The sequence below is a fragment of the Hippoglossus hippoglossus genome, chromosome 21, assembly GCF_009819705.1.
Source record: "Hippoglossus hippoglossus isolate fHipHip1 chromosome 21, fHipHip1.pri, whole genome shotgun sequence".
Taxonomy (NCBI): domain Eukaryota; kingdom Metazoa; phylum Chordata; class Actinopteri; order Pleuronectiformes; family Pleuronectidae; genus Hippoglossus; species Hippoglossus hippoglossus.
Genome location: NC_047171.1, coordinates 16068981 through 16082692, shown reverse-complemented (window position 1 = coordinate 16082692; position 13712 = coordinate 16068981). Strand labels below are relative to the sequence as shown.

The following is a 13712-nucleotide window of genomic DNA, read 5'->3' as shown; positions in this document are numbered from 1 at the left end:
ACTCACAAGAAAGACATAACAACTTCTTATGGAGCACTCACAGTTACATGTTGGGGGCTTCAGAGGATATACTGCTCATTCACTTTAAATAGGGGGATGTCATTCATTCAAATCCATTCACATTCAAGCAAATATTCCATTGAAATCATGGTAATGCAAATACAGCTTCTGACTGATATCGAACGACAAGATTAGTCTGGAGATACGAGGCAAAGTTAATCGGTGAACCTGGTATTCATACGATTGTTGAATTTAAATCCCATTTACTATTGCATGGACAGCTGGAATGAGATGTTAATACAATAGCCAGCTATGTTCCGTGTGGGAAATTGTGATCGCGTAGTATCAGGAGCGCAACGCATACATGTGAGTGCTGAATTTGTCCAAGTTCTATCTGAGATATCTGATGCCACCTTAACAAAATGACACTAAATGACTCTATTGAAACTACTACGACTTCTTACCCAATGTATCAAAGACATGGTTCCGTTAAAAATGTAATCGTCATTTTTCAATTCTGGGAGCACTACAGGCTGAATTCCATTCATCTTTATTATACTGGAATAGAGGCAAAAATCTCAGACATGGATAAATCTACTGTCAAATTGTTTGGATGGCCTGACGAGTATGTCAGAGTTGTGATTTTTGTAAGTTTTTTTTTTTTAAATCACTGAAATACATTTAATTTGTAGATGTCTCTGGACATTTTTGTCACATCAACAGAAACGCCAAAACAAACATGAAAAGTTGGGGGTGATTTGATTTTGAGTTTGTGTGTGACATCCAAGGTGTCTGCAGTTGCAATGAAGAATTCCCGAATGAAATGAATAAACATGATAAATGAGATCATAAAATACGTTTTTAGCTGTCGTAGAAGGAACAACGAAGAGATGAAAACGCCTGCTGTACCAATCAATATGATGAAACAAAGTAAATCACATGAATAATATTAATTTTATCTGAACTTTGAAAGTTTTGAATTGACAGAAAGTTACAGTACATTGAGAGAAGACAAGAAAAGAAACTGTCCGTCCTATAAAAGCCCATGTAGTTAGAAGCAATTTCCCTGTGTAATTGCTACACTTAACATATGCAGATGGGGACGCGAGGAAGACTGAAAACAAAATTACAGGATCTAAGTGCTATTATGTGGGTGTATAGGTGGTGAAGACCGTAATTACTTTCCCATTTGGAAAAAAAGGACATGTTCCTCATAGGCAAGACGTGATCACTGGGCAGATTAATTGTAACTTTGAGTATTTGTTGGATGTTGAGAACTTTATAGGCTTAAGTTTTATGATAAAGAGGGAACTGAGGCAGCGTGATCTTAATTACAACAGACAAAGTTTGGTGGATGTGGGCAGCACAGTTATGCAGTTCTATTCTACCATTCTCCACCACAGCCGAGAGTTAGATTTAGGGAATCCACACGAACCGGTGTCATATGTGCACTTTGCTTCAGTTTTTACGAAAAGTGTCAAGACATTTCCAAGGTAAATATACACTCTGGTGCTGCAGGTAGCACACTCTCTTTCCCTCTAAAGTTTGGGGACGAGGTTAAAGAAGCTAAAATGTGCCACTGAGGTGAGGAATAAAGCAGAGTCAAGTGATGAATATGTCAGATTGGTACAACTTTATCACCTTTCATAGTAAATAGACTTTTGGGATATTTATTGTCAGTGTCATTCAGTCCTGACTAGTTAGAAAGAAATCTAAATCTCTGAGCCACCCACCTCACATTTCATCATACGGTGGCAGAGAGAGTTCAACGCACTGCAAACTAAGAAAACACATGCAAATAGAAAAAAAACAACTCCATCAACTTGACTACACATGGGCTGCAAAAAAGTCACGACACGAGCAAACTCAGAACACATCTCCCATCACCACTGACGAGAAGCAGACTTCGATAACTTTAAAAAGCATCGAGCTACAGCCAGGTGCAACACTCTCTTGGGTACCACTGGAAACATTTCCTGTGTCGTTCTCACTAATTGCAGCACGTTGCTGTATTCGCATGTGTTGTGACTTTTTGCAGCTCGTGTGTCTCGTGTTTTCTCAATCCGCAGTGTGTTGAGCTCTCTCTGCCACCGCATCCTCCAATTACAGGTGTCATCTCCAACAAACGTTCATAATCAGCCTCATCTTTGAATCAGTGTATTTAACTCGCAAGTTAAGATTGTTGTTAGATTCCATATTTTCCAACTCTGCAGCATTTAGAAAACATGGTCAGTTGCAGTGTTGACATCACATATGATCGGGGTTTTTTTTTAGGAGGTTGACACTGACATTACAATTAAAAACTCAAATCTATATTGGCAAACATTTGTGGAAAAACAAACACAACCTGATGTTTGAAGGCCCGTGTCTGACCCACTGTGACCTCACAGGCTTCACTGAGCACCTGTCAAATCCCCCCAAACGCTTCAGTGACACAGATCAAACTCGTTTACGACACGTAATGGGGGTGGGGGTGGGGGGGGAGGAAGCTGAATGACTGACATCGATGGAGCCAAGGTTACTATGGAAACGAGAGCGAAGGCTAATCGGCTAAAAACCGAGCTAAACGCGGGACGTAAAGGAAACTGCGGGGCGGCGTGGATGCTGAACGGAGCCGGCGCGCTCCGTGACACACCTGTCCGCGTGATTCTGTGGAGGACACACGACGAGGTGTCACCACGGCCTAGTCCCGAGGAGGACACCGTCCTCACTTCCTGGAGGAGCAACATGCTAGCGCGCAGCTGCACCGAGCATCGGCCGCATCCTCACAGCACAACAGCTGGATGCTCGGTCCACACGCGCACACACACGCACACTCACTCACGCACACGGGGGGAGAAAGCCCGCTGAGTCACTTACGACAGGAGGATTTCCCTTATCCGCCGCGTCTCGTGCTGTCCATGACATCAGCTGTTTTCCGGGTGTGCAGGGACGGTGTGGGAGCAGGGAGCGGGAGCGCGCACACTGAAATCACATCCACAGGACCAGCGCGTGCAGCGGAGGCGCGCAGCCGTCTCCATGGCGACAGCTAGAGGTCCCCCATATTGCTGCATCACCACTTTCTGTTCTCTGTTGTTTAGATTTTTTACAACAGTAACCATAATAATATTACTACTAATACTACTACTCATAATAATAATATAACTACTAATAGTATTAATATTATTAATACTAATACTACTATAATAAGAAATAATAATAATATTACTACTAATACTAATAATAATAATAATACTCATAATAATGATAATACATATTTACTTTATTGTCTAAATTTAAAGTTATAAAGTTATAACCTAAGTCAGCCACTATTTTATAGGTAAAAACTCAAAACACATTTCTACATGTACAGTATGTCTATGATCAAAGTGTCCATAACTTATTGATTTGACGACACTGCTGTCAGGTCCACTCAGGGCAGTGAAGAGCCTCTGTGAGAGTTAAAGGTGCAACTTCCACATCAGCTGACAGGCTTGTCCTTTCCTTGGCCTGGGCCTGTAATAGGAAATTCAGATGCTGCAAGAGCACAAAATGTGCAGATAGCTCAGGCATAGGCCAAACGTGGCTGGTTCTGCAGGTTATTGGCCCAGTCAATTACAATGAATCAATAATGTAGAATGTATTAGAAATGTAAACATACTAATACCTTGATTACTTAAAAATGACTGGGTTCAACTTTGGATGACTGGACCATGCATGGTCAATATGCAACAGTGAGGTTGTAGTTGAAAACTGGGGTATTTTCATCGCAAGATATAAATAAATGTTTGTTTAAACATGGCTTAAACATTTCTCTGTTGATTAACTTTGGTTTTTGTGAGTAGTATATTGAGACTTCCTCTGTATAAAAGGTTTTGTTGCATCATGGTCACTACATTGAATCTTTTATTTGGAATCTGTGATCCTGTTCAGTTAACACATCCGACACATTGCAGTACTTTGATTGTCATAATATGGCAGAGAGTATTTTCAGATAATGGAAAATACATTGTTGCAAATCAGAGTCAAAATGTGTATAATTTATCGTGCAATATTGTTTCAAGCACACTTGATTCTTCATTCTTTGTTGATGTGACATATAAGCTCTTTTTTACAGCACATATTTTGACTTGCCATAGAAAAGACTAATAACAATGGTGAATGCAAATGTCCATTTAAGTGAAGCAACAAGCCCTGATAGTGACAGACTGATAGGAAGCTGCCATGCACAATAGCATATATAGGATCCTGAACTCATCGAAGCTAAATGGGAAACAGACACCATTTTCCCACATCTGCTTTTCCTTTCATGACGTGTCAAGACGTCTTCTGAGGAAAATACACATTAGGGGTAGGGATTGATTAATGCTCTTATATATTACAGATCAAGACAAATACATACAAAAAAAAACTACAGACCCATAAAGAGATCATCTGGAAAACGAAGGGGAAAAAGTAAAAAAAAAAAAAGAAATGAGTCTGCTTCTAATTACATCTCAAACTGGTGACTTAACTTTTCATTTTGGCAGTTTTCCCCGCTCCAGCTCCTGCCCAGGACTGTGTCGGAGAGTCAAGACTAATCAAAGGCACTTGTATGGAAAGGAACTGTTGGCCTCTGAAGGGATTGAGCCAGTACAGGCCAGCCTGCCGCTCTTACTCTCCTTCTCTCCTTTTCTTTCCCCCCCTCACTCTCTCTTCCTGTCCTGTCTGTTTAAGGAGAGAGAGCCTGTGAAATTCCTTCAAGCTACTTTACTTCAGGTTTCTGTGGGATTTAAACATGCACACTGAGGTTTTGTTGCAGTCCATGTTGGTGACGGTGTTGCTGATTCTGCTCTCTGCCGTGGAGGACACTTTGTTGCAATCAGTGAGGTGGGTTTCCGCACAGCTTTGTTTGTTCTTATTTGTTTTTGGGGTCGTCTGGATAGCACGGAGCAAGAGGGAGGTGCAGAGTTTTGCTGACAAAGACATTTGGAGTGCGTAATATGAAAAAGTTCAGGAATGCCTGTACTTTGGAACTTACCTTTTTTGTGCAGGTTCTTTATGCTTTTATTCGGCAAAAAATGTAGTTCTGCATGCCAAGTCACGGGGTAAAGTTTGTTTTTATAAATGTGTTATCTAATGTTGCATGGCACTTTTTGAAACTTGAGACATTCATTTATTTTCCTTTTGATACACATGGTTGGAGACTTCATGGTCATGAGTTTGGTGCAAAAGAAGCTTCAGCCCAATTAGTTTATTTTTCTGTTTTTCCAAAATCAATATGATTTATATTCACCTCCTGTCTACCATGTACCTTTTGACTCCGTACTATGTTCTGTTCTTATGTTACCTGAGTACTTCAAATGTCGCGTTTTTTTTAAAACCAAATTTGCAATTAATAAGAATATCTTTGAAAAACATTGTATGAAATCACTGCTTTTGGATAAACTATGAGTGTTCAATTTCTGTATATTGGTCTTTTAAAAGTTGAGCCCCGTCAGCAGAACTGTGAATGTTGCCACGTGATTTGAATTTAACTCAGCTGCAGAGCGGGTGTTTACTCCAAGCACGTGCACCGTGCCTGTGCAATGATCATATTGTGTATGTCCCACTGTGCAGTGCAGCTACAGCAGCAGCAAACCCACACATGGTTTACTACAGAAAGCAACAGCTCCTGGGAATTGCTGCGATTTCACTGTTTTCCTCGGTTTTTCTTACACGCATACAAAATAATCTTTCGGTTGTTTGTTTACCGGGTGTTTCATCATACCAAGTTGGCAGTGTGAAAAAATAAACCGTAAGTGTAAAGCAGTCAGTAATGAAGGTTACGCTTCGTAGCCTCAGCACAGGCGAGTGCTAGGAAATATACATGTTTTACAAAGTGCATCCCACACAACATCCACAAAGACAGCCATTTCTTATGATTTATGGGTTTGGATAGTTACTTTCAATACTATATGAAACTAAACTAAGTATGTCACCCACAGGTCCATACTGAAAACTTCATGACCCATGCCAAGGAGGTTATGTGTTCATCAAACATGTTTGTTTGAAGGATGTTGTATGGATCAGAAAACAACCCATTCAATTTTGGTATTGATCTAGATCAGTGGTCAGATCCAAGAAATTTGTATCACTATCATAGGATGATTTTTTTTAATGCATCGGGATATTAGTTAGTTAGATTAGTCGTGATGGAGGTATGCACTCTACCGCGAGCCTTTCTAGTTAAATACCCTTGACTAAGTGAGGTCAAATAATAGCGTAGTATAATAACAACAAGGTGTCAGGTAAACTCACAGGGAGCACAGACTGGTCATTTACATACTTGCCAAGGTCGGTGCAATCCACAAAGTTGTGTCAATTCCAGATAATCTCCAGAGTGGACTCAAATGGCTTCTTTGAGAAAGCCTCGTCATACAGACAGACTCATGGGGGATTAATAAGCATGAAATACATACAAACATGAAACATAGGTGCAATGTAAAAAAAGGAGACTGGCATGCTCTGGCTCAGGATATGCAGTTGTGGCGTAGCCATCAGTCTAATTTGAAACAAATTGTAAAAAGAGATGGCCGAGCAGGTGTCTCCTCGGTCCTGAACACCTGTGTTTTCCGGGTGCAGTCAGCATTGGTGATCAATCAGGCCGTCAGCAGTTAACATGCCCCACTTTCTTAGCTTGAAAAAAAGCTGCAGTTAGACGAGGCTCACGGTGCCAAAATCTGATGAAATTTCAAAGTTTCCACTTGAGAGGAAGGGAGATTTTCAGACTCCCTGCTTCCAGGTTTGGGCAGCGAGACAGTGAAGCCAGACACGGGAAGATTATCCCATTATCATTGTTCTCCTTACCATCATGACCGAGTCCCGTGTTGCCAGGGCCGAAACCTCCTGTAGCCCAAACACCCTCGGCAGCAGCAGTTCAAGCTCACAGCTGACGCAACAATACTAATGAAGATCAGCTGATGGTAAAAAAAAAAGTGGATGGTAGAAAGTCATCTGGTCTTGGTAAAGGATGAGGGCTCAGACTGATCAACAGATGTATTCCAAATTCATTGTGCTGCTTAAAGAAGTCAAGACTAAACAGGCTCTTGATGGGTGAAAAACACATGGAACACACACACACACACACTCACACACACACACACACACACACACACACACACGCACACACTCACAATCTGTATTTGATTTTATTGGGTGTGTCAGGAACTCGGCTGATTATTTGAAATGTGTCTACTGTTACCAAAGTGGACAGCTGGCCAACATCAAGAGAGGGGCAGGAAAAGAAAAAGAATGTCAGACGGCATCCAAATGAAACAAACCTCACTGAGAGAGAGCCACTGGAGTATAAAGACGAAGCTCAGTAACATACTGTATATGCTGAAGTGTGCTCCCTGAATGGTTTATTAACCTAATCGTCCACATTCTTTCTCGCAAGTGTGTGTTTCCGAAGCATCTGTTTTTTTTTCTCGATATGGCCCCAAACAAGACTGTCCTCTGGTAAATCTATAGGTCATCTGCATAAGCAGCTTATTACGAACCTTCATTAAGTTTGTGGTGGCTGATGTAATTAGGAGTTTCCGCTGCTCCTTTCACATGTTAAACCCACGCTGTTCCAATTAAACACAACTTTAACCCTTTAACCCATAATTGTAACCATGACGACAAAGGTCCTCTAAAACTTAAGAAATACCTTTTTTAAGCACAAACAAAGATATTTTCCCAAACTGTGACTGTTCCACAACTTTATGTAGTTTTCAGCAAAGGTCTGATACAATCAAATGGGTCGTAAACTAAAAGAAGGGACAAACAACCTACGATTCAAATTAAATGGCTCAGGATAAAAAATTCAGGTAATAAAATATGACTATAAAATGCTTAATTTTGTATGTGAATGAAAATTCATCTAACACTGTGTTCATGGGAAAAGGATTTGTTGAATGTTTGTATTCAAACTATAAATGCTACACATAGCGAACATCTTGAATTGATTGTTTCTGATGTATAAAGGAAGATGTCGCTGCCCCACCCGAGCAAAGGTACTTTAAAGTACTGTACAGGTGGTATCACACTTGACCCTTGACCTCAAAAGATTGACCCGTCCTTTTCTATTTATTGTTTTCCCAGCCAGGCGGGTGGCGTGTGTCGGCTGTCCACCGACTCCTCCCTGCGCCGCTGCCGCACACCAGACGGCAAGATATGCAGTGGGAGGGGCAAGTGTGACTGCGGCATCTGCGTCTGCACGGCCACCGAACCAGGGAAGTTCTACGGGCCCCGCTGCGAGTGCCATGACTGGGTCTGTTCTTCACATAATGGGAAAACCTGCAATGGTGCGTATTGACAAATAACATAATCAGATGGTTTAAGTGCTACAGCAAGGACCCAAGGGTGTCTTCATGCTGTTCGGATGTTCTTTTATTGGAATCTTGTCCAGTGAAAGTTGAATTTTTTTAAATGTGACTCTGTAGTACAGGCACGCAGCTCCACATATTTTAAACTACTTGGATGTGGTTGTCGGTGATGGGTCAGTAAGGGATGTAGCAGATCTCTTTACTGTTGCGTTACATCAGAGAACCTTGGCAAATGGACTCTACAGCTGATGCTCCTGTTTCAGCCAAGTGGGAGGCAGAATGGAAAGCTTAAGGCTGTTATCCAAAAACCGACTGAGTATATCTATGCTTTTTTTGATATAATTTCAAATATAGAAACACATATTTCACAGACATTTGGAGGATTCAGAATATTTTGGATTGATCTGTAAGATGTCTTTGAAATCCCACCCATCATCAACTTGGCCGTACATCAAAGGTTGTAACAGACAGTTGGTTGATTCACACGTGTTACCGAGGCATTTGCTCTTGCTGCGAGATACAACTTTGAACTTGTGGTCCATTAACTGACATTTGACACGTTCTCAGAGAGAATCCTCGTGAGTGCATCGGCGCTCATCAGCATGTTTCCCTGTGAGGTCTCTGGAGGTCTCCGCTTTCCGCATGCATTTTCCAAAAAACACAGAATTGACGGACACATTTAAAGATGATTTCTTAGGAGAGAATAAGAAACTTTTGGTTGGTAAATTGTTACATTCAATTTGAAAAGCTTTTTGAGGAGGCTGGACATGAAACACGGTATCATCCAAGGGTAAAAGTGAAACTACGTATAGCTAAAACCAATCTAGTACTGCATTAAAGTTCACTTTCATCGAGGTTACAAATGTTGAATTTTTGTTTAAACTGTTTATGGTGTAGATTTGACTTTTGGTCATTTTAGCAGCTACCTCCATCGGGGGAGGTTATGTTTTCACCCCTGTCTGTTTGTTGGTTGGTTGGTTGGTCAGCTGGATCACACAACACAACAGAACGGATTACCACGAAACTTGGTGGAAAAGTGTGGTATATAGGTCATGGAAGATCGCAATACATTTTTGTGCAGATCCTGATAAGCTTTTTTTAACATTATGAAATGAGGCTTTTTTTTTTAGAACATTTTCACCATTTTCCCAGAGAGTAATTCAGGATCTTGATATTTAGGCTGTAGAATATGGTGCAGCTTGATTGACTTTAAGGGGAATATTGGGCCTTGGCAGAGATATGCGCTTTTCTGAGAGCCATTTCTGCTCAGCAAAAACTGTCATTTTTGTACTTTTGACTGCAGGCATTGCAGTAGAAGACACACATGATACTTACATAGAAGCTTGGAGAGAGGTTGATCCCCGTGTGTTGATGTAAGGAAAGAAAACCCTCACCTTTGTGTCCTCTGTAGTCACTGGACTGGAGTGTCAGGGTTTGATAGAGTTATTCAGTATATGTGCATCCTGAGCAGGTCTAATGGAGATGTGTGTGCGTGTGTGTGTGTGTGTGTGTGTGTGTGTGTGTGTGTGTGTGTGTGTGTGTGTGTGTGTGTGTGTGTGTGTGTGTGTGTGTGTGTGTGTGTGTGTGTGTGAGTGTGTGTGTGTGTATGGTGTGCACATGGAGGAGAAAGTGATTTATTTGGGCAGACAAGTTGGCTGCTGTGAGGAGCTCATTATGGTTCAGCAGTCTGGAGTGAGAAGGCCCTGCTTCAGCCTGATAATGGGGTTTCACTCACTGGTACGCCGTCTGCAAATGGAACCGAGACGCATCAGCAGAGGAATGGGTTTTCACACCCAGACACACACTGTCCACACACACTTACACACACACACTCACACATGGGATCAGGCTCATTCTCCCAGTGGAACATTCAAAGACGCACAAACCACAGCCACATACCCACAGTCGTATTCCCATGTGCATATAGGGTCCAACAATTCTATCCCCAAAATTATACCCCCCCTCCATTGCTCAATGGCCCATGCAGCGTGCACTGTCTCCTGTCTGGTATCTGCAGCCAATTCCTCTCCCTGCGGCTCCCTTATCTCTGCCTCTCACAACTACCCACTGATAAGATCCAATAGATTTTTTTTTTCTCCTCAAGGGATAAACTGTGTGTTTTCCCCCAAAAAAATAAACATTAGCTTTCCTGGCACTAAGTTGTTCTTTTACCTTGGATGGCATTCATCAGACAAACATGAGATATTTCAGAGCTTCCCAGTCAGAACAACAAGTCAAGCTGGACAAAGGAAATGGCGATGATGCATTATAGCAATACAGATGAAGTAAATAAATAAATAAATAATATGATCAAATATTGTTAAAAGCCTAGGTATAATAGTTCTGAGCTTTTTTTAGGGAATAGTGCTGTCACCACAGAGCTTAGTTTATGTCATTTTGTGGGGATATTGCATGGTCTTTCCTTTTGTTGCATGGTTTTCTTAAAGATGCAATCAATAGACGTGCAAGTCGACTGCACTAGACGTACAACTGCACTAAGACGCTCTCTATATCTGTATGTAGATAAATATAGGCCTAGGGTGCTCTTGCATAATCCATGCTGAGTTAGAGGCATTATAGAAGCATGGGGGAGTAGTTCCCTGTTCTCTCCAGGGACAATTAGAGGAAGAAGAATAGGTCTTTGTGGTATTTTATCCTGAGCAAAAGACCATAATATGTTCTTTTTATGTGCAGCATTATTCCTCCCAGACTCGTGGTTGCAGGAATACTTTTTGTTCTAATTCGTGATATAGTACGTAGTAAGAGTAGGAGTAAGAGTCTTTCTTTCTTGGCCCAAGTGTTTCACTTGTGTCTGATTACTCCAGCCTCCCTTGTGTATTTCGTCTCTGCTCACCAGTCCTCTTCATCAGTTCGTCTGCTCTGTTCATCTCCTCCGTTTAACCTTGTACATTTTGTCCCAACTCCCTGGCGATTCATCGTGTCTTCAACTTAGTTCGTTGTCCATATGAGTATTTGGACTTTGTGTTTGCCCGTGTAGCCTACAGGAGACTCAGTAAGCACGTCGTTTCACGTTAATCACTCTTCGCTGCACCAACCAGTCATTGTCTTGTCTGCATTTTGGATTTTAAAAATTTAACCTTCGCAAGAGGGAGATTTTAAACCTGCAGCTGCTCCCATCATGTCCTGACTCTATTGTGTGCATGATGGGACAACAGCAAAGTGATGCTTTGAATTACCAGGTAGCAGAGTGGCAAAAACTATTCTGGAATACCAGGTTAATTTCTTTTATGATATGGCCAATACAATTGTAAACTATATCTACATGACATGTTCCATCGTAAGATTAAACTTAGCGTCCAATCCATAATAATGGATGTAAGTTATAGTGGATTTCAACCATTTTGTTACATCTGGCAAGGGGGTTATGTTTACAATGACATTTGTTTGTTTGTAAACAGGATTACCCAAAAAATAATGAACGTATTTCCATGAAATCTTGTGAAAATGTTGGGCCATGATGCAAGAAAGAACCCATTCTACTTTAGAGCGGATCCATGATTTATTGATTTATTTTTATTTTTTGAACATGGTGAGATTGGGCTTGAGCCTTGGCAGAGGTATTTCCTTCTCACACGTCCCACAGTCCCAGTAGCCGCAGTCTAAAAGGAAACACACGCTTAGTTAAAGACTTTTTCAGACCATAATGAGTGAGATTTAAGACCTATGGCGAGGGTGATAGATATGAAGGAATATCAGTCCCAGAATTACTTACACTTCTCCATAATTTAAGATAAGGTGAAGTAGCCTCGTAGAGAATAACCCTTGAAATCCCACGTTGTCTTACAAACCACATGAGCATGAGCTATAGTCCTTCCCACAGCCAAGTCAAGTGTAGTTACCAGTACTACGTTGGTCTTGTTTGTAGTATTACTACAGCGTGCAAATATTTGTATCATTGAGAAAGATCTAGAAGAAAGATAGACCTTCCAAACTATGCATACCGTTAAAACGTTTCTTTTTGATAGAAGTGTAATAGTGTTAAATGAACTTAAACGTAATTAAGTCCTACTTAAATGTACTTGAGACCTGGTATGTGATATTTTTAATGTCAGGGTCAGACCTAACCCTAGCCTCAAGCCTAACCCTAGCCTCAAGCCTAACCCTAGCCTCAAGCTTAACCCTAACCCTAAGGCCTGCAGTTGATTTAACTATCTTATCTTTGTAGACTTTTTAAGACCCAGCAGAAACCTTGTGGTTGTATTAGTGCTGATTCTGCAGGCTGCACACAAAGCACCGCTGCTGTCACTCCCATGTTTTCCCTCCTCCGGCACATCCCACACGCTTGCAGAGCGATGGGATGATGGACTGGTCTAACATCTGGTCACCAACTGTGCAAAACCTCCCTGTCACCTGTTCGGTTCTGTTTCCTCGTTCCCAGTTTGAAAATAAATAAATAAATAACACAACATTTGACAGTTTCAAGTTTAATATCTAACCTTGTTTTCGATTGTTTTGGAGAAATACAATTGAGTTTATTTTGTTCTTTTCATGTAATTTCTGTAAAGACTCCCCTGCTGTCATAGACGGCAAACATGACGATCTTTCCGCTCTCGTTTTCACAGCCTTCCCTCTCTTCTTGCCTCACTGAATGAGCCACGTGAGCTCCCTCTCCCCTCGCTTGTGCCTGAACCGTCTCTCTCAGTCTCTGTGCCTGTCTGTGCAGAACCGAACAAAGTGTTTTCCTCTGCTGTGCTCCTCAGTGGTTTACTGTATGGTCTTTTTCCATTGTCAGGAAACACAGAGGGTGGCCCAGGCCGCTGCGGGCTAGCATTTCCACAGTGTAAAAAAAACAAAAAAACACTGTATAATCAACTTATTTGTAATTACTGTTACAATGTTGAGTAGCATTAGACCATAATATTAAGGCTGAACAACTTAGTGAGCGATCGTCTTTGAGTTCCGTTTTAATTGGAACAAAATGATTTGACATTTATTTGGATTTGTCTTCATCCTCTTAATGCAGCAACATTTATTCTAGGACACAAAGTATTTGATCAAACTCAGGTCAGCGATTCCCTCTGCGTCTTTGGTAACAGCTGCCAAACCCCCCAGACGCTGATGTGGCATAAAGCAGCGAGCCGAGCAAATATGCGATCCAGAACAATCTGTAACTTTTTACGATTCTTTATAATTCGGATTATGACTTTGGCATATGTGTTTCCTTCTCACCCCATCTCAAAGGAGCAGTTTAAATGGGGACGTGCAAGCCTGAGAGAGAAAGTGCACACACACACACACACACACACACACACACACACACGCACCGCTCTCAGGCTATGGGTTTTTCGGAGCCTCTGTTCTTTCCCTAGCTGGCTCAGGCCGCGAGCCTCTGCTCCCCCCCCCCCGTGCCAGAGCCAGAGAAGATCCCACCCAAGGGGGTTT

General features: G+C 41.6%; 2 protein-coding genes across 4 annotated transcripts in view; one reads left to right on the top strand and one right to left on the bottom strand.

Moving 5' to 3' along the window:
* nalcn (sodium leak channel, non-selective) overlaps positions 1–3003 on the bottom strand; it is a 61909-nt gene extending 58906 nt beyond the window's left edge. For 2 of the 3 annotated variants that reach the window (XM_034573205.1, XM_034573208.1), the window contains exon 1: positions 2860–3003. The gene's annotated coding sequence lies outside the window, so the exon portion shown is untranslated. The remainder of the gene's footprint in view (positions 1–2859) is intronic. The other variant, XM_034573207.1, reaches the window with a different exon arrangement.
* Positions 3004–4562: 1559 nt separating this feature from the next.
* itgbl1 (integrin, beta-like 1) overlaps positions 4563–13712 on the top strand; it is a 40437-nt gene continuing 31287 nt past the window's right edge. The window contains exons 1-2 of the mRNA XM_034574293.1: positions 4563–4848; positions 8086–8288. Coding sequence (XP_034430184.1) covers positions 4757–4848; positions 8086–8288 — 295 coding nt within the window. The 5' untranslated portion in view covers positions 4563–4756. The remainder of the gene's footprint in view (positions 4849–8085; positions 8289–13712) is intronic.